The 24,158-nt window shown below is 45.3% G+C and overlaps 1 protein-coding gene across 1 annotated transcript in view; it reads right to left on the bottom strand.

Annotated features, from left to right (window-relative positions):
* tbck (TBC1 domain containing kinase) overlaps positions 1-24,158 on the bottom strand; it is a 38,483-nt gene that overhangs the window by 4,556 nt on the left and 9,769 nt on the right. Inside the window, exons 22-24 of the mRNA XM_070979814.1 lie at positions 20,510-20,671; positions 12,443-12,615; positions 2,425-2,588 (exon numbers count right to left, since the gene is read on the bottom strand). Of these exons, the coding sequence (XP_070835915.1) occupies positions 2,425-2,588; positions 12,443-12,615; positions 20,510-20,671 (499 nt within the window). The remainder of the gene's footprint in view (positions 1-2,424; positions 2,589-12,442; positions 12,616-20,509; positions 20,672-24,158) is intronic.

Below are 24,158 nucleotides of genomic sequence, written 5' to 3'. Positions count from 1 at the left end.
TCTTAACTGATGGCAGGAAGCAGGAGGGAGAATATAGGAGACATAATAAGTGATTCAGCAGGAGAAAAGAAAAGAGAAGCAACAGATCTCACTGAGGGATTTGCTGGAAAACAGGACCAGCACAGGCACAGAGAACAACCCCAGAGTGGGACATAATGGAGCGATTACTCTTGAGAAAAGGAGATTGTCCTATTTCTGAGAGTGTAGCTTTCAACATTATTGCGATATATTTTAACGCAAGTGATGTTCAGCTTCTCTCTCAGTGAAATTGCTGCGTTCAGGATCACCACCAGCTGCCACAAGAGCATACGGGGTCAGCATCATCCATAAGACGCTGTCATTACCAGAGGTGCATGGAGGTAGTTTTACAGCAGAGAGGAGCCCAGACTGAACACCAGATAGTCCTGATTCTCCCACAGAGGTCTGACTTTAATCCACTTTTTGTAACCACAGAAACCCACAACAGAGCTTTGGCAAAGATCACAATAAAGGTGAACAAGGGTTTCCAAATCCTGCCAAAGTGGCCAAATCCCTTTTGTCCACGTGAGTCGGCCTGAGGAGCCCGGCTGTCGGCGCAGGAATTTGGCTGCAGGAACAGCATCTGAAAGTCCTCGCTCTACTCCCTAATCCTTATTGATTAATGGCTCTTTAACCTCCTCAGACAATTAGCATTCCACTTATGATCTGAAGTGTGAGGCTCACTCCTCCGTGTCCTCCGCACTGCTTCCAGGCAGGTTTTTCTGGGACACTCGCAGAGATAAATAATCACGGCTCATCTGCAGAAACATAATTGATTTCTTTACGTAATGTTTTGACTTTGTGCAGAGCCAGAAGAGATGGATAAAGAGGTTATTAGACGTGGCAAGCGGGAGAATTGTTCATTTTTAATTTAAGGGGATCTGTTTGCATGGGAGACCTACACTGATCGAAACCTGTGAAAACCAAGTATCTCCAATATCTCCCTGTATTTCATCTTAAACATGTTGAATTACTCATTTATCTTAAGAAGCTGAGTTTTCTCAATCCATGAAGGAGGACCTAATCTTTCAGCTTGTCTGAACCAACATGCATACGTGGTTTTCTTTAGACAGCCCACACGCCTGTTAAAACAAAAAAAGAGGAGAAGGTGGTGAAGCAAAAAGGCCAGAAGAAGCATTTTCCTCAGGTTCACAGGCTAACCTCCTGCTTTAAGACTGCAGGATACGGTGGGACAGCCTGGGTGGATGTGAAGGGCCTAACTGAATCTGAATCTGGCAGCACATAACTGAAGTAGATCATCCACCCTGAATCTGACCCTGTTTGCCTCCGATGGGAAACAAGCGGTTTTATTCAAAACTGTGCAAAGCGCTGGCAGCAGGTCAAGAGATAAGCAAGTGATCCATCAGGAGCACGGCGGGATCAAGACAAAGGACTCTCACATGCACATGTGCAACTGTGTGCAAATCCAGCTTGTGTGTTTCATGACACTCGAACCTCGTGCAAAGAAGTCGTGAGTGAACGTTCGTCCAGCAGCAATTAAAACAGACCGAAGTCCAGCACATCAGCTTGGCATTGAAAAGGCACCGGGCCGAACAAGCACAGACATGACGTGGAAACAGCCTGCATGAATTCAGGGACGCTGCTGGCAGACCACGACCCAGCAAGAACCAGCATGTGAGACTGAACAGAAGCTCAGAACCGTGTGTTTTAAAAAGTGTTTGCACCTTGTGAAGTTATGAACCGAGAAAGCTTCAACTGGCTGCCACAGCGTATGTTTACAATCTGCCCGGTTACCTCCTGTCCTGTCATGAGTGAACAGAGCAGATAACATCTGGTCGTTTCACTCACGAAGTCCAAAGAAAACATCCTGCAGCGTCAGAATACTCCCTCAGTGCCTGTAGGATGCTCATACTGTATTACCTCCATGCAATAACTGGTGCAACATTACATTTTTTATCTTTTTTATACGAAGACTGTGCATATACACATTTTGTTATATACTGCCACAGATTTTCTTATCTACTGTGGCCATAAACACTGTACTTAAACCACGTGTAATTTTCCATCCTTTTCCCGTTAGCATTTTTCTAAATTTCCATGGAGATGAGTCAGTCCACAACCCGTTTGGTTGAAGCATAAAACATGAGATTTGTGAACGGAAAGCTTCAAGTTGAGGCAGGTCTGCTGATGTTGACTCGTCTGTGACAATACTGCATATCCAGTTATGTGAAAACAAAAGTAGCAGAACATTTACTGTTCTCACTTTGTTGGACACAATCCAAGATTGTGCAAACAAGCCGCAGCACTTCCTGAAGCGCCTCAGCAGACATACACTGGGTTTGTTGATGTGTTCACACGTTAAAATGCCACCACTACAGTGAAAAGCACTGAGCAGGTGAGGGTCTACAGGTGCGTTTCATAGCTCCACAGAGCCGGTAAGGATACTCCTCTGTGCTGCGGATGTCCACAGCAATGATTTTGGGCTTGCTGGATTTTGTCCTTTTGGCGGGCCCGGCCAGAGACAGCTCGCAGAGGTCGATTAAGTCCTCGGCAGAGATCCTGGGGGACACTTCTGCTTTCAGGTCACACAGTGCCAGAGGCTCCCGAGACTACAAGAAAGGAAGGGACAGGAGGTCAGATGAAGAGGGACGAAACTGCAGCGTGGACTTTCAGAGAATCTCTCATTTGAATAAAGGTCGATGTAAAACAACACATGACAGACAGATAATGTGAGGCTGGAGATTACTGTTTCCTTAAAACCAGGACGCAGCGATCAGATCTGAACGCCGCCTGTGTGAACTAAAACTCCTCTGTATTAATGAAATACTTCACCCCATCCCTTTCAATCCACTAAAGAACAGAACTTCATTCTGTATTACCACAAAAACAGCTCAGAGCCCCACAGACGACCAGCCGCAGCGACCAGAACGCGGTCCTTCGCCAGTTTCCATGCGCGCCGGCAAACGGGTTCATTAAAGCAGCGAGCCAGAGGCATGGCCGCAGGGCTGAACCCTGGCCTCTGCAGACGTGAGCTGGAGTAACACCTCTATGATTCCCTGACGCCCTCAAAGCATTTTAAGCAAAAAATATTTTCCCAACTAAGTTTAAAAAAAAAAAAAAGTGAGTGACACATTCATGCGTTTTGCGATAATGAGGGGTCATTAAGCACTCCGGTTCACCTGTTCATTGATATGCAAATTAAAGAGGAGAGAAGTACTAACAGCATTATCCGTGAATTTCAGCACGCTGTGTGAAAGCTATTTACGGAGCAGAGGGCCAACTGCACATCGAGCAGGTTAAGAGCCAAAACTAAAAATAAAAATGTATGAAAGCGGCAAACACCATTGGCCAGCTGAACTGTCTCCCGCCCACCCGACATGAAGACGTCAGTGACTTCTACGAGTCCAGAAACGTTTGTAAAGATCTCTCTTTGTTCTTTGTGGAGAAGGATTTGAAGAAGAAGAAGAAGAAGAAGAAGAAGAAGAAGAAGAAGAAGAAGAAGAAGAAGAAGAAGAAGAAGAGGGACAGTCCCCTTTCTTTGTCACACAACATACACGACACAATGCAATTGGTGAAATTTGTCCTCCGCATTTGACCCATCCTGGTCATCCTTCCTCCGCGGCAGACCAGGAGCGGTGGGCTGCCATCCGACCGTCGCCCGGGGGCCCAGTTTCCTTTGGCACCATTGGTCAGGTGGTGATCTTCTTGCATGTTTTTAGTGGGTTGTTTTTATGGAGGATACCCCAGTTTGAATACGGGGAGAACATGCAAACTCCTCACAGAAAGGTCAGCAGGCACCAAAGGCATGGTGGAGGACACGCCCCCGGCGCCCACAGCGGGAATCAGACCCAGCACCTTCTAGCTGTGAGGCGACAGTGTTTCCACCGTTCCACCAAAGGAGCAATTCTGTGCACTGAAGGCACCTTAAAGGGCTTAAGTGCAGAGTTCATTTCTCCATCTGAAGCTCTGAAGACGTTACGAATTATCAGACTGTACACAGTGCTGGAAAGGAAAGTGTCTAAGTACAATTTTGAGGTACAGCTATATTTCCTAGTTACTTCGCAGTCCAATATTTTACACAAAAAAACACCTCGTGATCAGTTTGTAAAATATGATGAATCGCAGCACAATACGTGACAGTTTGCTGTTAATGCATCAATAATAACCTCACGCAGGTCTCAGACTAAAGTAATCTCTCATGATCATCACTTTTGGGAGCGTGGGTGGCGGCGTCTGCACATGTTTTCGTATTTCGACTTACTGCTGAAGTTTCTGGGCGTCAACCTTTGGGCGGTGGGTGTGTACCCCCCCAGCCAATAGCAGCAGGCGGTGCGCTGGGCTGAGGGGTGTGTGTCTGGTGACGTCGAGCCTGGGATGAGGAGTTTCTGAATGTGCTGTTCTCAAATCAGACAAATGCTCCTCAATCTGCCTTTAAAGTAACTATTCGGGGTTCATTCTTACGTAAAATAAAACTTTTTACCCATTCAGACATGTGGGTATCAGCCCAAATATCATTACATCTTCTTAACAATCACATTCAATAAAGTGTGACCAGGCATAAAGAAAGTTTTTCTCCCTGTGGCCAAAATAATTCACTGGTAGTCATTTCGCTTGTCTCTGCAGGGTTTTACTCTGAGTACATCCAAATCTTTCTTCCCCCGTAAAGCCTGACTGCAGGCTGTAGAGACACATGCAAAGCTGCCACATTTCCCCTTTCAAATTCTCCAAACAACCGGCTTTTTGTTTCTGCTTCTAATAAATATTCATAGCCTGATTATTTCAAAAGGTATCTGATTTCAGCTGTGATCATAGCAAAAGATGTGTCTCAGTCCTCCACAGAAGTCATTTGCATGGACATGTCCACAGGGTGAAACTCTGCTTCCACACGGGGTCAGGACGGGGGGGTGGGGGAAGCGATCTGAGGGGCGGCGCATTGTTTTCCACAAACAACTTTATTCTGCTCCTCTGAATGATCAACAGAGAGCTCGACAAAAGCCCCTCTGAGCCACACAAGGGAGCAGAGCGGAGATCTACATATTCATCACGTCGTACCGCCTGACCGACAATTTGGTTTGCTGCTCACCTCCTGATTTCTTTTTCAATTTCCAGTCTGATGTCTAATAACCACAAGACAGAAACAATTGTACCTATCTGATTCCACACATACGATAAATACCAGCATCCACATCATGCTCAGTTCTGCTTGAGTGTGACTGTTTGAGTCAGTGCTGTGGTGTGTTTGGTGAAATATTGACCTGCGCCTTATTAAAAGTGTGTCCATCATTAGCAGACATGACGAGGCTCAACCCCAGACCAATTCAGTTCATAAATGAGAGCCCAAGCAAAGGCAGCACTCGTTGAATATATGGCATCTGCTGTTAGAAATAGTTCGATTTAATTTAAATGTAGTACTCCTTTCGTTCCCGCCAAATGACCCCACGGTCTCGGCTCGGATATCGGCATGCCTCGCCGATATCTCGGCATGGATGAAGGAACGACGCCTTCAGCTTAACCTGTCAAAGACTGCGCTCCTTGTCGTCCCAGCCGGTCCCTCTATACAACAACAGATCAGTATCCAGCTTGACTCGGGTCTGCTCACTCCCGCAAAATCTGCCAGAAACTAGGGTGTCTTAATCGATGACCAGCTAACTTTCAAAGAGCGTGTGGCCTCTATCGCTCGGTCAAGCCCATTCGCCCTGTACAACGTCAGGAAGATCGGACTGCGCTCGCTTGGGCTGGTATTTAACCAGCCCAAACGAGCGCATGTCACTCCGCTGTTCATATCCCTCCACTGGCTCCCAGTTGCTGCCCGCATTGAGTATAAGTCCTTGATGCTTGCATACAAGATTGCCACCAAAACCGCTCCGACCTACCTGAACTCCTCATTCAGGTTTATGCCCCCTCCCGCTCACTACGCTCTGCCCAGGAACGGTGCCTGGTGCTGCCACCTCCAAAGACTGCTACGTCTCTCTGGCTAGACTCTTTTCTTCTGTGGTTCCGAGGTGGTGGAACCTCTTGCGATCTTTAGAAAAAGACTAAAGACCAAGCTCTTTACTGAACACCTTGTTCTTTAATTTAAAAAAAAAAACAAAAACACCTCTACCGACTCTACGCACTTTTTGCACTACTTCGTAGCATTCACTATGTTCACATGCAGTCAATATTTGGGTTATGGTCAATATTCCGGTTTCTGAAACATTCGGAATAACCTGTTTACATGCGTGAGCAAACAGGGGTAACCAATTGGGATATCCCGATCAAAACGACGACGCACAGACAACATGTCAACACATGGAGAACGTCATGGCGCAATGCGCATCATTTCAGCTTCTTCTTCCTGTATCCAAAAACAACAACTGCAGTAGCAGTCGCCTTCGTTTGCGCTTTGGTGCTGGTACTGACCCACCACCAGTACCTGACACTATTCTGTCTCACGTTCTTCATTAATGGAAGACGAGAACGTGAAGAAATGGGAAATGGAGCCGGAGCTGTGCCATCCATATCTATGCTACCTGCACTCAAAAGACCAAGATTCCTTGCAAATAGAGCACAAATTAATGTTCTGTTCGATGGGAATTTTCCGATCGGCGTATACATCACCAAATATTCGGGTTAGAAAAGGAATAACCCAGGGGTCATATTTAAAAACCGGAATATGAGCTTTGGATAAAAGCGTCTGCCAAATGACAAATTGTAAATTGTACTTTTCACGAAATATCTGCCCATCAGTGCCAGTTTTCAATATAAATCAATATAACTAGATGTGCTGAGCAAACAGTAGAAAACCCTAATAAGTCGCGGTGATAGTGCTGCAGTATGTCTACAAGGAGTGGAGCGGAGTCAGAGTGTGACTGAACACACCTGCTCAGTCACACCTGCCTGTGTTCACTGTGTTTACAGCTGAAAACTAACTGTAACTTCACTTCATCACTTCATTTGCATTTACTCAGTAATGCCAGTAATGACATTTTAAGCGTATTTCACTTCCATGCAAGAGCTTAAGTGGAGGGCTGGGCTCTGTGTTGGGCTCTTTCTCGAGCACATTAACTACTTAACACGGCACAGAAATGTAGAATTCTATTAAAGGTGTGGAGGATTCAGTTTTAGCTTATAGATTACAGTATCTTTGCTGCATTTCAGTGCAGTTTCACAGAGATGAGATGATTATGGTGGAATTACAGGCGAACCGGGGACACCTCAGTTAATTCATCTCAAATGTTGACTTGTACCGTGTTATTAATACTTCAGCAAACTCCAACTGGAACTGCAGCCTGTCAAACGATGTGTTTTTTGGGCCAGACGCAGCATGTGTGTGTTCAGCTGGGTGTTAACCTCCTGAGCTGGCGGGGCGTTCAACGCGAGGAGCACCGACTGCACGCCAGTTTATCGGTGACTGAAGCTAACCAATGCTAATCTTTTCCGCACACATCACTGAAACAGAACAAACACAGTGACACAGAGCATCAGTGTGGCTGCAGCAGGGATGGGGAATATGTGTTTTTCTCATTTCAGCCCTTTAATTCAACTTATTGTAATGCTGCACCATATTCTGCTGTTTACTCACACACTCCTCATCAGATCAATACGTGGCTGCCAATGCTGATGTGGTGCCGGGACGCCACAAGTAAATGAATGAGTGGGAAACCCTACAACAGATGGCCGTTCAGCAAACATGTCGTGCCTGGAAACGGGAAATTTTGAGCGCGTCTGTGCGAGGTCGTGGGCTAGGTGAGGATCTTTGATCACAAGATGTAATCCATCCTGACTCTCCGCTATACAAGCAGCCAGGGGTTAGTTTGATGGCAGCAAACGGACGCAATCGGCTAATTTATTGGTGACAGCGAGCCGGCTTGGATTTGATCCGGCTGTGGGCTGCACCTGTACTGTCTGAGACCAGCGTCTCTCTCTCTACAGATTCTCATAAACGTATCTATCCACATGCAATATACTGACAGAAATAGGCAAAATATGCAGGCTGTCATTGCCCGGGGCTGATGGAGCGCTGTGTGCTGACTTAAATGTCACGATGAGCCGTGCATGCCAGCTGAGGATGGCTTAATGACACTTCTGCATTTCACCGGCCTGACAGTGACGAGGCTAAACTGGAGCCGCTGATAAGCAGACGCAAATCCTCTGCAGTGCTTCGTGATTGTGACTGCGTCTACGCACAAATACTCACAGTACACATTTACAAAAACATAAAGAAGTATGAAAACTCCAGTCACTTCGCACAGTGAGCCGGGATCGACGGTGGCGAACAGCTGGATGACGAGGTCGGTGGCTCGCTCACAGTCAATCAAACTGTGCGACTGGGACCAGATTTCCACACATCAAACAACACAGTCTTTGGTGTTTGAGTACAATTCCTACAACAAAAACATATTTTATTTATCTGCCACGTCTGCAGTCAGACAAAGAGAAGAAGAGCATAATTGAGGCCGTGATCTGAGAAACGCTGACAGCAAAAACTCCTCGCTGGCTTTTCATTTACTTCCTGCTTTAATTCTGGCCACACAGCAGTTACCTATGGTGCTCTAATATGAATGATTTTTTGGGGGGAAAGGCAGAAAAAGCCTCTAATGAAAACTTACCTCTATTTTTGCTGACAAAAGACAGAATCTGAGTCCAGCTGTGCACTCTGACGACTGAGTTACAGGGTGTGAAACATAATGCTGCTTTGGTGAAGCATAAGCATCTTCCTTTGGGCCGTTGTTTAATGACTGGAATGGTTGGAGACGCTCAAAAGACGACAGCTTTAGCTACATTAAACCTTTCCAACTGTACAGTGTGCACTGTACATCCAGCTGAAACACTAAAGCAGAGCAGCATGAGCTCTACTGGGAAGATTTATCGCTGCAATACGTCACAGACTTTACACATGATTAAGCTTTTATAATTGGAAATTAAACCCACGTGGGGTGGACACAGTGCACGGAGATGAAACTTTCTAACAGCCCTGGAATAAACCTCATCTTTGAGCGGGTTCAGAAGATGTGTCACAAAGGTGTTCTTTCACTTCTGAGATCGTTTCTGAGGCTGCAGATGGTGGCGGTGATGTAATATCGAAAGGTGCTGATAGCTGAAACAACACTCGATATAATAACCTGAAAAAGCTACGATGTACTGCAGAGGTTTGGCATTAGATTACATCACATATTGTATATCAGAGGTGTTTGTGTTATTGTGGCCAAGCCCTGTGCAATATCTTAGTAAAGGAGGACATAAAAGGTAATATTGTTGCTTCAAAATGTCTAAAAACGACTCAACCCATGTGATTTATTTTGGTGCGTTGTGTATTTACGTTATCCAAATGTTTCTAAGGTTGAAATCCAGACAAATCTGTAACTTTGTCACAGGTAATGGTGCTTTTCTTTTGGCTGCCTGTCCGTGGTGTCACATCCCTTCAAGCCTTTTCAACACAGGAAACACTAGAGGACACGTCAGAGAGGGAGGAATCAAGTCGGCGATCACTGGATTAATTCATTCATAGTTAGCTTTCATAGTTTAAACTGCGACAGCCTGAGCACAGACATCACAGACTGTCCCTTTAACAGGCCGGTTTTACCCAATCACTCCAAACCTTACATCACACACACACACATCCCCCTGCCTAATTAAAAATGCTCCATTTGCTCACAGTTTTATGTGTTCACGGGTAGACGTGAGTCACAAGGGCTAAAAATTTTGGAACCAGGAAGCATTCCTGTTTACTCATGGACATCCATTCGCTCAATTATTGAAACGCGAGCTCTGCCAGCTGTTAGATGACAGTGAGCAAAACATCTGCTCATCCGCAGGGAAAGGCACTCGAATCCGAGCGCGGCGCCGCATTTCAATGTCTCAAAGCTCCCGACTTTAAATACACGACTTTCTATCCAATACTGACACCATCTTCTTCATGTGCGACATATCAGAGGCGAGGAGACACACAAGTACATCGTGTGTGTTCAGGCGTTAAGAAGCACGTTTAGCCGTTTGCAGCAACTAAAACTAATTTTATGTCAAAAATCGATCAGAAAGGAGGTAATTTAATTAATGTAACGAGTGTTTTTATAATTGTTCGGCCATGTTTGGATTATTTTCTCAGTGGCTCAGAGGAAGAAGAGCTTGTTTTCTCCCGTACACTCAGTCAAAGCACGCTGAGTGGACAGCAGCTGTCCAGCGAGACGGATGTCTGCTCGCTGCGAGGGCTGAGAATCTGCTGACAGAGCGTCCTGCTCTGCTACCGGAGAGGGAGGCAGCAAGGAAGCATGCAAGACAAACTCAGAGCATGTAGGACAAGAAGACCAATGCCAAAAGAGCTGCGACAATGCTGTGTGAAGCAGGAATAAACTGACCTGAAATCAGCTCGAAGTCAATATATTTCATGTTTTTCCTCATCAGCTAAATATCTGCTTATTGTGAATCTGATGCAGCGACACGTTTCACAGACTGGGAAAGATGTGAAACGCTCCAAAAACACCTGTTTGGATCGTTCCACAGGTAAACAGGCTCACTGGTAACAGGTGAGAGGATCATGATTGGGTATGAAAGGGGCATCCTGGGAAGGCTCAGTCGTTCATAGAGGATGGAGCGAGGTTCACCACTTTGTGAGTGGATGGAGATGAACACATGGAAACTGCTGTCAGTGAACACAGTGTGATTGGAAATGTGGAAATGACTGCATTCTGCGTAATAAGCAGATATTTACAGAAATCAATGAATTTGAAGGGGAAGAACATTAAATATATTGACTTTGTTTTCAGGTGAGCTTACATCAAAAAGGATGAACAAAGTGTCACATTCTGTTTTATTTAAGTTTATAAAGCAACTCAACTTTTCTGGAGTCAGGGTTTTCTATAATTTATATGTTTAGATTTAGATGGTGGCGCGCTTTAATCTGGTGAACAGACAGTGGAGGCCTTGAACCGTCCCTTTCACACAGAAGAAAACAGGCAGTATTTTCTGATTCAAGTGCTCACACGAGGCGTTTTTTCTTATTCCTCAGGGGAGCAACTGGAGAGCGATTTTGTAGAGACGGCACGTTGTAGGATGAAGCTTCTCATCAACCTTCATTTGCAGTTGCCGGTGTTCGGCTTCACACGTGTAGCTGAGAGAGTCAAAAGCCCGAAAAACAGTTTGGCTGAGTCAGCAGTTTTCAGGTCGGACGATAATCCGAGTGGACGTGCGTGATAATGAGCAATGAGCTGAGAGTTTTGAGTTCAACATTCAGCTTTGTTTGTTTGCTGGCTTTAATCTCTGCGGTCGTACTGTATGATTAGTTTTGTGTGCACTGTGTGTGTGTGCGTGTTTGTGGGCGGTCCAGTGATGGGAGTGACATTTGAAGACGCTGCACTCCTGCCTGAACATTTTCTGAGGAGGAGGTGGGCTGCAGACGGACGCGGCCGCGGATCAATGCCGCCGCCCATCCATTTCTCATTCAGCTTCGGCCGAATGAGAAAGATTACAGCGATCACTCGGGCGCACGGCAGACAGGCCTGACGAGAGTGTTTGTGAGCTCTCTGGACTCGATGCGCTCAGGTGTGAAAGGCAAACCGGGACAGACAAAAGGCCCGTGTGAGAGACGGCATCATATCGATAAGCACCGCCCAAATTAAGCATCAGCACTCTTTACGTTGGTCTGCTTGACCGACAGCTCGCTGGGTCCTTAAATGCGTCTTGGGAGGGAGAATATCTCACACCTGCTTCCATGGAAGCTGAATGAACCTCTGCTAAATGAATCTGATTTAATGTGTATTTTGATTATTGCAAAGCATTCGTGGCAGTGTTTTAAAAAGCCACTTTTAATTGGCCGTCTGTTTGCGAAGAGACAATCTGATCGCTTCAGTAATTAAAGCGGTTGCTGTGAACTTTACCGAGCCTCAAACTGTAACATCTGATTCCTGAGGATCTCGCTCTAACATGAAAAATCAATACAGCCTATTGTAGCCGCTCCGCTGCTCCGCATTCAGGTGTTGATTGGTGAGAAGTGCAGGTGTGGGCAGTGTGCAGAGAGTCGCTCTGTGTGCACATCAGAAGGAGGGAGCAAGGATTTCTAACCTCTGACCAAACATCATTCGTTACGTTTGTGCAACACTTTGATGTCTTTCACAAAGAAACGTTGCATGAACGCTCAAAAAAAGTCATCTGGTAGATTTTCCTGCAGCGTATCGTACGTACATACTGTGTGTGACGGTGCCTCGTCTCAGTCCGTCTCTATCGGACAATACATTTCCATTAAACCCTGGACTGGGTCACATTGAGGCCTTGAAGAGTCTGAGTCAGTTGAATAAGACAGCTCATGACCTCAGATACCAGGAACAAGGTCTGAGTCCAGGGTCCAGCATAAAAACACCAAAGAAATAAGAAAAGACGTCTTCTGTCTTGTTCATTGAGGCTGAACTTCAACAGTCACTGACTCAAACAAAGGTTTGTGAAGTGTATCTGTGTCACTCTGTGTGTGTGTGTGATGGGTAAACCTCACCAGGTCTGTCTTGGGCATGTCCTGGTAGTCAGACGAGTAGTACGTTGCTGTTTTCCCAAAGCCGTTGTCGCTGGACGCCTTCGGTGGCTGAGCGTGCTGCCGGTAGGTGGCGCTCTTCGGAGTCCAGCAGAAGAGGTTGATGGACTCTCGAACGCAGCGCTCAATGTCAATTTCTGTGCAACAAAAAGGAACAGGAGAAATAATATGAAGCTTTCATGTGTTGAAGTTGGAGAAGCTTAAAGTGTAAGACTATAATGAGCTTGCAAACATTAACCGACAACCAATTTAAAAAAAACATCTTTTTTACCCAACTAAGCTGGCAAACATGGCTCTTTTATACACAATACAGCCTTTTAATCATCAAATACATGTGAAAAATAGCAGCCTTGGATGAAAACAGCAGCTTTTTACATCACAAAGAGACCTGAGAGTCTACAGCCATGCAGGCAGCTCTGTGAGAGCTAAATGTTAATGTTAGCATGCTCACATTTAGCAGGTATAATGATTGGTTATTCAGCATCTCAGTTTACTGAGTTATTAGCATGCTAACATTTGGTAATTAGCATTAAACATCACCAGTGTTATTACAGTCCGTCCTGATGGGAACAAACATCTGTCTGTACCAAATTTAATGGCAATCCATTCAACAGCTGACAAGTCATTTCACTTAAAAGCAAAAAAAAAAGGGGTATTCTGCTAATCTCTCAACTTTCAATTACCACTGACTTTTACTTGAACAGATTATTTAACTCCCGAGAACGTGAATTAATGAAAAAAATGAATAAATGGAGTGTAAAGCATGAGAGTAAAAAAACGTGATTCCCTCCCTTGAATCAGACATAAATCATCAGAGATTATGTAAATGTGGTGTGGGAGGTTGAGCTGCAGAGGGGAGCAGCTTGACCTTGGCTTTTTGCTGCCATTAATAATCTTAAACAGTCATCCAGTAGTGCCAGTGGCTCTTTTAGATAATAACTGCCCATCTTTTATCTCCTGCTTCCTCTTCTCAGCTCCTGCCCTAAAATGGGCTTTTTTAGTGCAAAGCAGAATTTCTCCTCCTCCCCCGACGCCTCTCCATCCTCCTCCTGCCTCTCACATTGAGAATAGAGAGGATTAGGGAAAAGGGACTCACTGGATTAGCCGAGGATTTGGGTAAATTAGGAATTCTTTCCTTCACACTCTTTCACACGGACAGCCTCTCTTTTACTCCCCTTTTTCGGGGATAATAAGCCGGTCCGCCTAATGAGCGCTCTGTGGTGTGACCTGCGCCCGGCCCCGGAGTCAAATCATACAGAAGATGCATCTTTCCCCTGACTCCGTCCCACGGCGGCGTCAAGGTTAGGGGCTGTCAGCTCTCGAGGGCGAGGACCTCACAGTCTCAGTTACAAGGTTCATTCCGGTGAAAAACACACCGGTGGTCTGAGATTCCTCACCGACGGCTCACAGGCCGTTCAGGCAAACACATTTTTCCTCCCCAGGGCGACGGATGCTGCACGCAATCACTCCTCCTGCTAAAAGAGGCAGGAATGAGGAAGAGGAGATTGATGGCGGTTTTAACAAGCCCTGGGCTCAGCTGGGCATTCCGAGGCAGCCAATTCTGTACAGGACTTTTTTTAGACGGACAAAATTACGTTTTTGTAATTATGTACAGGCGCTGATTGTGGGCTGTGACTTGTTGCCACAAATAGAGGGATAGCATGATTAGCTAAGAGCAACCCAGGGGCTTTGTGGGATTGGACTGTCGGGCAGAGGAGGACAGAAATAGATGAAGGAAATGAGAGAATTTAGTGAATTAAAATAGATGCATTATAATATTCCAACACATGAAAATAACAACAATAAAGCAGCCATCAGTGCTCTTTGAACAGCTCGTTCACTGTAAAGTCTATCAAACATAATTAACCTGATGACGTGCATTGAGTTTGTACGGCTTTAAGGGTACATGCATTATTCATGGAGGAAAAAGTTGCCATAATTATGTCTTTACTGAGCACTGCTCTCCTTTCAGTGATCAATCAGTGCCCAGGGCTCTCATTTATCCTCCACCTCACTCCAAGACTTCAGTCCTAACTGACGTAAGGTCGTCAGTCAGATCTTATTTGGTCCTAATTTTAGGAGCCAAAGCACTTCATCACCTTTCTTTATCTTGGACATATTGTTCCCATCTTACACAGTACTTAGGAGAGCTGTAGAGGCCCTCAGCTGTTAGGATTATCAGTCTGGACCAGTATGGCGTGCATGTTTGCACCCGAGTACAAATATGCATGCTTGTGCCAGGAGGTATGAAAAAAATAGACAACAAAGATGAACCAGAAACCAGAGAGGCGACTCTTTAATTCGTTTAATTCTGTTGTAATCATATTTTCACAGTTTAAAATTCACTGTTTCTAACATGCACTGTCCTATGGATCCTGTACACTGTGCACACAAACATACAGACATGCATACATGTACATACTGTACACAACCATCATGTACATCCATCCATACTGACTTTCTTCAACTCTTTGTTTTGTCTACAACTTACAGAAAAACTCAACTTGTATTAATACGTTTTAATTATTTTGTTGGTCACTGGTGCTTTGTGGTCCTCGTTCCTTGCTGTTATATCGAAATGGAGCCGCGTTCGTTGCATGTGTACATGACTCGGCCACTAAAGCGGATTCTGAATGATATTTTCAGACTTTCTCTTTGCGTACGTGGTTCATCGTATACGTGACGTTATCTTGTGGGCTGTCAGTCTTCTGAATGCGGTGCCTGCACAGCGGAACCGCTCAGAAAAACTACGAGATGACATTATTAATTTAATTTTCCGGTTCTGAATGTCATAAAACACTCACTGTCAGTCATTCTCAAATGAGCACTTCCACTGCTGCCTGAGAGCGAGTGTGAGCAGGAAACTGAAAATAACCCTCAGCTTCTCTACGGTGGGAGTATTTTTAGACAGGATTCCTAGAGCGAATCTGAGATTATTAATACATTCAGCCTCAGATCAATATTGCCAGAACCTCATGGATATTACCCAGGTTGCCTGTAATAGGATTTGAGCTTATTTTATTTGTACTCTCATTTAAAAACGCTGCAGATCAAACTATCAGCCAAATCCCTCAATGTAAATGCAAATACGTCATGCCAGATTTGTCATGGGCTCCCGACACTGAACCTTCAACATCAATGTTCTGCCTCTCCTTCTGCTCGTGTTCTCCTCGTATCCCTCTGTGCGACGGCGCCTCGAGCGCTTTCAGCAGCTCGTGGTTGTTTTTCTCAGAAGTAAACGTCTATAACTAGAGCTCATCAGTTCTGCGCCCGGCTCTGCTCACTGAGACAGATGCTAATGTCCCGTGAAGGCAAATGCCGCTGCATCATCAGTAAACACACGCTTCCTGTCAGCCGGAGAGCCTCTCTGCTCCATTGTGAATCAATGAAGTCTCCAAACAAGAGAAAGTTATAGATCACCCGAGGCTACAACGCTAAGCAAATGGGAATCGCAAAATGAGATTAATTGCCAGCAAACGGCAGCCTGAGATGTATTGCTGGCTCCGAGGCAAAGTGTTGCAGCAAAGGTCTTACCTGTTTCACATTCAATTCTATTTCAGACTCTGATATACTGATTGTGATATCATTCATAAAACCTCGCTGAAAATTATTCAGCAGTATTTTATTCGCCGGCGATGGTCGGGATGAATTATGTAACGCCTGCGTGAAGAGGAAGCTGCGTCACCTGACACATTGACACTTTGGAGAACCGGCGGCTGAACGCGACCTCACAGCCTCCATCGCTTCCCTTAAATCTGGACGTCTCCTCTTCAGAGGAATATTGGCAGCTATAGACTTCACGGTGTTATATGTAATAGGCTTGTCACTGAGAATTATTGTCAGCGGCTCCATTTACTGCCCAGACGGAGGGCAAGGGTGTGTGTGTCTGAATCATTTAAGAGCCACTGTCCTGTAACGTTATCTTGACCGTTAACTTTTATTCTGACAGGAAGAGGAGCAGAGCTTTTTTCTTACTTCACAACTTAAATGTCAAGCCCAGTGATGCGTGATGTGTGCGCGATTATGACATAAGTAGAGTCGTTTTCACCACTGACACAGCCATCACTGCTGAACATACAGCACGCTTCCATCAGCTTCAAAATGTACCTGACATGACAGGTGCACAGGAGGGACTGATGTGCTCCAATAGAAGCAATAAGTAAGAAGCATGATGACGGTTTTAGCCAGTTTATAACGTAAATACAGCATTAGCATGTTGGCTAAACAATAAAATCAGCTCCGGCCTGTATTCTTTCAGAAAACGCTCTCTGTGACTTCTCTTTCCTTGCGTGCTGCATAAACTGGATTGAGTCTATTTTTCTTCTTTTATGATGTCCAGCCAGCAGCAGGGCATGTTTTCCTGGCTTCCCACATGCCGTTCCTGTGGTTATGAGCATGTGGAGTCCGCTCTGAAACAAATGAATGTGAGCCTCTGCTGTATGAGGACATCAATTCTGCACGCTGGATGGCAGAAAGGAGCAGGTGCGCACCACAAATCACAGGATATCTACCATAACTCAAGTCCATGTGTGTAAGTGTATGTGTGTGCGCAGTCATGACTACGTAAATGTATTGAGGCAGAGCACATACACACTGCCTGACCTCCAAAACCTTGTCTCCAACAAAGGCTGACAAGGCCAATTAGAAGATGATTTTTTTTTTTTTTTTGCTCTTCAAAATGAATGAATGAACTCGCACTTTTCTCTTTGTGCTCATGATTGTTACTTCATGGAAATTTGGAAACAAATGTGGTGTAAATGGTGTTTTTGGTCGTTAGTGGAGCCCTGAGGAAAACAATCCAGCTGCCTTCAACAGCAGCACCAACAAAAAAAAAACACCTGGAGACACTAGAGGTTTGAAAACTTGTCTGTTTCCACTTTAACAAGGCCAAACCCATGTTTACCTCCAGGTCCTACGCACTGCCGCTGTATGAATGTACACTCACCAAACATATTTAGCATCTGACTGCTAACAAGGGCTAAAGAAGAAACAAAACTAAGAGTCTGCAGACGTGCTAGCAGCTCTGTGAGGCTGTACTTAGCAGTAATTTGAGCTAAATGCATCAACATGCTCACAATGCTAACAAGCTGCTGTAATGGGCCTAGCATGTTGCCGTGCTAACATTTGCTAAGCAGCCCTGAACATGAAGCAGCTGAGAATCTGGTCTTGAACCAAACCAGATTTTGAACCACTGTTGGTGCTGGTAGAAAAAGCAGGGGATCACCGAAGTTAGCGAGCTTCAACGTCTGAGAGCCATAAATGTTTGTATGAAGTTTCATGGCAATCTATCAAAGAGCAGCTGGGATCACAGTCTGGAACATTGTGTTTGAACAACCAACGGACAGACGAGCAGAGCGCTGCAGGGACGACAGATTTCTGTAGACCAACCCAGAAGTCAACATCTCCCCGGTTCCCTCGACGAAAAGCCAACAGGATTTTTCTATTGATTTTGGATTATTGCAGAAAAAAAAGCTCTGCGGCAAACAGAAGAATACTTGTAGGTTTGGTTTAGCCACAAATGATAAATGAACTAGACTGCGGTCACGTGACGTCGACGTCACCGACACGCAGCTTCATACGACACGTTAGTAAATATTGATAAACCTACAGGTTAGAGCAGATTCTGGTCTAGATGAGTTTCTGTGTTCAGCGAGGAGGCGTTTAACGTCCCAGATGACCTCAGCAGTCTCATTTAAACCACCTGTTAGCAACCACCGTTCTTAAGACACGTGAAAGCTTCAGAATTTATGAGTGGGGTATTTACTGACGTGTTTTATGTTGTAGGACAAAACGTGTGTTACCAAAGATCTTATTTCAGGCATCGAACCAAAAGCCTGTTCAAAAAACCCACTGACTTTGAGAGGAGGGAACTCATTTTTGGGCTTTAGGACTCATTCCTGCAGCACTCTGTTGCCATCTCCAGAGCCATTCTGCTCTCATGACGACAAAAAAAACACTCCCCTCCGGGCCGCTAAGCCTACAGTAGTAAGACCTCCACTGTTACTTAGCAGAGGAGATGAATGTCGTGCTCAGCTGTTTGGTATTCGATTGGACTTAGCAGTCTGTTTCTGTAACAAGTTATATAAAACTTCTCGAGTGTGGACCAGAACATGGCTGGAAGCTAAAGTAAACAAGACCTGTTTGAGGTCAGCACAGCCCAGAATTCATTCCTAATATAGTTTAGACAGAGTGCCAGATACTACGCTGTAACTACCCAGGTATACACAAGCTGCGATAATGAGGCTGGCAGTGATATACAGAGACGAGCTGGCAGCGGTAGCTGCTCTCAGGAAATGGTGCCAAAGAAGCTGACTGCAGCTCCAGGCCAACATATTTTACCTTTATAAGGAGAACTGGCTCTCCTCTTCCCTTCCGCCTCATCACATGAATCTGCTGGACTCGGGCAGTAAAGCACAGTGAAGTATGGCAGCACTGAATGTAGGCAGAAGGGGAGGCTGCTGGCCTTAGTTTACAGAGTGCTCCAGCATCCCTTTTGGACAAATTGTGTCTGTCTCTGTTGGTTTTAAAAGCCCAATGTCATTCTGCCTTTCAGCTGGAGAAAAGAGGGCTAAGCAGCATTTGGAAATAGAGTTTTTATAGTGAAATTCTTTGAGATATCCCCCAGGCGAGAAGCGCATTCAAGACATACATTATGAATGCTGCGCTCGAATTTTATGTCACTGATACTTTGCTGAAGTAATCGCTTTGTACAACTGGAAAGGAGCAGTAAAGAGGGCACGTATTGAGAGGCACCGTTAGGAGTCTTCACTCCGGTGGCATACGCCGCCGACAAAAACCATCAAAGTCCTCGGGGCAACGTGTCAGCGTCTGCCTACGCCACGCTAAAAAACCCTCGGATGGGGAGTCAGTCTGTTAAAAGCACTTAAACACGTGACCAACAGAGCAAAGCTAAGCATGCATTCCCATCAAGCCTGCGTGATTAGCATCAAGCCACTGAACTCCTCCCTGATTTGTCGGCCCTCCTCCTGCGTCTTATTTAAAAGAGGCGGCGGCGTTACTCCTCCTGCCTGTAAGCACTGAAACCAGCAGGGATTAACAGCCACACTGCCGAGTTTAAAGACTGTATTTCAATATTTGGGACCCATCCGCCCCCTCTCACACCTCATTTTTGCACTGTAGTAAGATATCACTTAAGTGGTGCAACAAGGTTAAAGAACTGTAATTTACACTGTGTGTCGTTGCTAATAAATAAATAAAACGGCCATCAGATGTGATTCATCTATCTTTGCACCCTGTTTCTTCTCCTGCCAGCAGCATTGCCCGCCATCACTCCTTCCGCCCGTGTTAGTGCAGTTTTTAATACAAATCTCAGTATCTTAGTATTAGCAAAGCAGATCGTTGCTTCAGGCAGCCCACTAGCCTCACATTCCCAAGCTAACCTTTGGCTTTATTTATTTAAGTCTATCTCCTTTTCTTGCATGCATAATCTTGCATTTGTGGTTAGAAGCGCCACTTAATCTCTCTGGTTCACGTCTGATAGCACTCAAGAGCCCAACAGCAACCCCTCACTCATCGAGCGGCGAAACGGTTAAAGCAGGCGAAAGATGGACTTAAGCTCTGAGTGCAGATGATAAGTGACGGGAACGCTGGAGAACCATAAAGGTTGTGACTGCTGTGGCATACAATTCCCAGGGTGCAGCAGGTTGACGGCTCGGCAGATGCAGAGCAGAGCGTGGCACCCCTGAAGCGCATCGAGGAGGGAGTGTGTCTGTGTGGGAGTGCAGAGCTGCCTGCTTTGAGGATATCATTAACTCAGCCACATCAGCACACATCAGTACTCTGAGCAAAGGAAAACAGCCTCCTGAAAATGGCAGCCGCTGATACACATGGACGGCCTCCAAGTCTGGTTTAAGGACAAAAGTGCTTCTGTGTGATTTCCACTTGTTTATACCTGCAGAGGCACTACGGCTTCACTCGTGCAGAAAATAAATAATAAAATGTGCCTTTTATGATCAAGTGACTTAGTGAGAGTATGAAGTGCACCTGAAAGGAGGGATGAAGGGCACTCACCTGGCAGGTCAGAGAAGAGCAGGATGCACTCATTGAAGCCATTAGCCAGGAGTCGATCTCTGAGCTGCTGCAATATGGCCACGCCGATACAGAAGGGGAAAGAGGAGTTACCCAGCAGCAGCGTGTCCCACAGGTGGAAGATCTTGTGCAGCGGAAACACATCTGTACACAAATAAACACAACAAAGGGGAGCGAGAAACGGGAATCACTTTGGACATAATGAGCACGATTTGCATGAGCATGGTGCATTTACCTAACACGGCTGTGTGGCTTTAAAATGGGAAGCAAGCTAAGCAATGTTGTGCGCTGGCAAGGTTGCCTGCCTGGAGGAATATTTTGATGTGGGGGTGGCAGCTGGGAAAATGTTTTTAGGTGGGTGTTGTTGTGGAAAAATGACAGGGAGAACATCAGGGGGCTGAGGAGCTTTAGCACGAGGAATGTGCTCAGGTTGGTTCAAGCCAAATAAAACCACATCCTGATAATCGTCCCACTGCAGTTAGTATTTCAGTCATATTATTTTTAAAATTTAACACTTCCTCCCTGTTGGGATTTATGCATGAGAACCGGCGCTGTCCACCTGTTTATATCATCCCGGGGTTTGTTATGGGCTGCGTTATGTGTGTGGGCAGAGTGTGACTGTGGCGAGGCTGAGAGAGCGAGTGGTGAGAAAATACCTCAGAGGGTCCGCGCCACATTAGCAGTCAGCTGGGCAGACTGCTGCATGTGAGTGACAGGCAGCGTGTCTGAGAGTGTGTGTGTGTGTGTGTGCGTGCGTGTGTGTGTGTGAATGCAAGATGACCCTCCAACCTTGTCTCATATTGGATTGGGGACATTAGCAGTCAGAGGGGCACATCTCCTGAATACTGGACTCACACACTGCCTCAGGGGGAGGATAAGGGGTAAAAGGGTCACACTTCACACTCTCTACCCCAGAGGTGGCCTGCGTGTGTGGGTGTGTGTGTGTGTGTGTTTAACTGAAGACTGAAACATCCCTCTGCAAAATGCAATCTTCAGATCAATTTGGCTACAATTAATGTGAATCACAGGTTGTGTTCGAGTCTGCAGGTTCTGACGCACCATCTTAAATTATATCAGAGGGCAAAAAGTTATTCAGACAGTTGTCCTGTGTGATGAGGCTGCACCTAGAAGACACACAGGTTAATTGCATATCATTTAATTTGCAACAATAATCTGTGACCCCTACTAATAGGTCCATATTTCAGACTTCAACGTGCTTTGTGGAGAGATAAAAGCGTAATGCTGCCATCAACTGACAACCTGCATGCTGAGAAAAAATAAAACCTCTGCTGCAACACAGAAGGTGGGATCACTCATGCACGATGCTAGTTAGATTTCCAATGTTAAGTCAGAAAACGTGCAATTATTGCTGCCAAAAACAACTCTTCTTCATTAGTTTTTCCTCAAACTGCACAGAGCTCAGAAGACAGGACTCATAGCTGAAACTGTTCCCCTGTGGGTGTTAATAAAGTGTTGTCTTATCTTATATTACGGTACACAGGCAAAAAAAAAAAGAACATATTCCAATAATTTCACATTTTGCCCACTAACACATAACCTGACTGGGTTCTGCTGGAATGACTTCATTGCATCTCAACCATTTAGACATCAGCAGCTCAGAATCATCACAGACCTGCAGGTGTGTCATCTGTCCACCTGAACTAAGATCACGAGTCAACCTTTCCAGTCATCCCCTGAACATTATAACCTTTCTAACTGCCACACAATACATGTCCGCCCAATTTAACTATACTCTCATTTTCTCTCATTGAACACTTTTCAGAACTCTCTCAATACAGGCGTATGAGTCTGCACAGAAGCTGAGCGTTACGAGCTTCACAAAGGCAGCCGATGCTGCAGGACTCCTGTAATGGATTCTATTATAGAGGCGCTTTCTGCTTATTGTGCACAGTCCTCGTACTGTATGTCTGAACATAATCTTCTCAGAGTGAATAGCGCTGCAAAAAGCTCCACTTATATTTTAATTTTTTTTTTTTTTTTTAATTCGAGAAAGGAGGAGTATTCATCGTGACCCTTACGTCCTCATTGGGCTGTGGTGTAGGATGTGTTTACAAAATCCAATTTAGGGCAGTAAAGATAGTAAAAATGAAGAAGTCCTTGATAAATATGGGCACAGCAATGCATCACGGCCTCCTGAGGAAGCTGGCGGATACAATTTGTTTTTTAAATCCATATTTATCAGAGGCTTTTTATTTTTACCATCTTGGAATTGAATGTCTGGGATTGATTATTGTCTGGATCTAAACGCACTGATTTCCTTTTCGCTATCGCCTCAAAAGTCTCCTCACGACCAGCAGGTTACAATTCATTAATTGTGTATTTTCAGCTGACTGTAAAACCACGCCAATCTAATCGACAGCCTTGAAATAGCTGTGAGATAACCACCATCCCAACACCCATGATGGCTTGTGTACTGTATTTCATGAAATATCTCAGGCACAATCAGGATTTCTAATTCGGCACATTAACGGTCTCAGTGAGTCACTATGTAGAAGCAGAAAAAGGTGCAGACTGGCCCACAGGGAGCGCTATAATAAGCCTGTACAGACCTCAGCTCAGCTCAGCTTCGTCACAGAGTCACAGAGACGTGACACTCGCTACAGACATGTGCCTGCATACAAAATACCTTTACCTTTTAAAAACTACAGTATAATGTCCACCGTCCATTTCAGGATGGCAAAACAGTCTTTTGAGCCCAAAGATCATCGTAAAAAACGCTTCACTCGAACTCAACTCATAATGTCACGAACAGAACCTTTAAGTTATTGTACTACACTACAAAATACTCCAAGCACAACTTACAGTCGAGAAGCATTGGCAGCAAAATGTGGAGGAGCTGATTCTACCAGTTTTATGTACAGTACTACTGGGTGGTTTAATATGTAACAGTACATCATATATTATCAGATGATGATATGTTTTTTTTATGTGGAAGGGAAAGTAGTAGTAGTAGTTCTTCAGAAATGTAGTGAGTAGATGTGTGTCTTTATGTGTTTATGTGTTTATTTCATGCATCTTTTCGCAGGGCGGCATGGTGGCGCAGCAGGCAGTGCCTCACAGCAAGAAGGTCGCCGGTTCGATCCCTGGGTCGGGCAGGGCCTTTTTTGCATGTTCTTCCCGTGCATGCGTGGGTTCTCTCCGGGCACTCCGGCTTCCTCCCACAGACCAAAAACATGCTCATTTAGGTTAATTGGTGACTCTAAAATTGTCCTTAGGTGTGAGTGTGAGCGTGAATGTCTGCCCTTCTATGCTGCCCTGCGATTGGCTGGCGACCGGTTTAGGGTGCACCCCACCTCTCGCCCATTGTAGCTGGGATAGGCTCCAGCCCCCTCGCAACCCCGAAAGGGATAGTCGGTATAGAAAATGGATGGATGGATGCATCTTTTCACCACCAGCTGATCCTCAGACATGAATCTGATTGCTATCAGCTGTCATGAATCCTGTTTTAATTGACAATGACTGCAGAGCTCCATCCACTGGTGCAGAGCGTAAGATGTAGTTGAAAGCTCAGTAAAAGCTCGTGAGTCAAGACTGTTTTTAGTAATATTTGGATGCTCGTTTCATATTTCATCTCAGGACGAGTGTGTTTGTGTTTGAAGTCGCTTTAGAC

Source organism: Chaetodon trifascialis, chromosome 2 (assembly GCF_039877785.1).
Source record: "Chaetodon trifascialis isolate fChaTrf1 chromosome 2, fChaTrf1.hap1, whole genome shotgun sequence".
NCBI lineage: Eukaryota > Metazoa > Chordata > Actinopteri > Chaetodontiformes > Chaetodontidae > Chaetodon > Chaetodon trifascialis.
The sequence above is the reverse complement of the archived record's forward strand: the minus strand, read 5'-3'. Positions and strand labels throughout refer to the sequence as shown.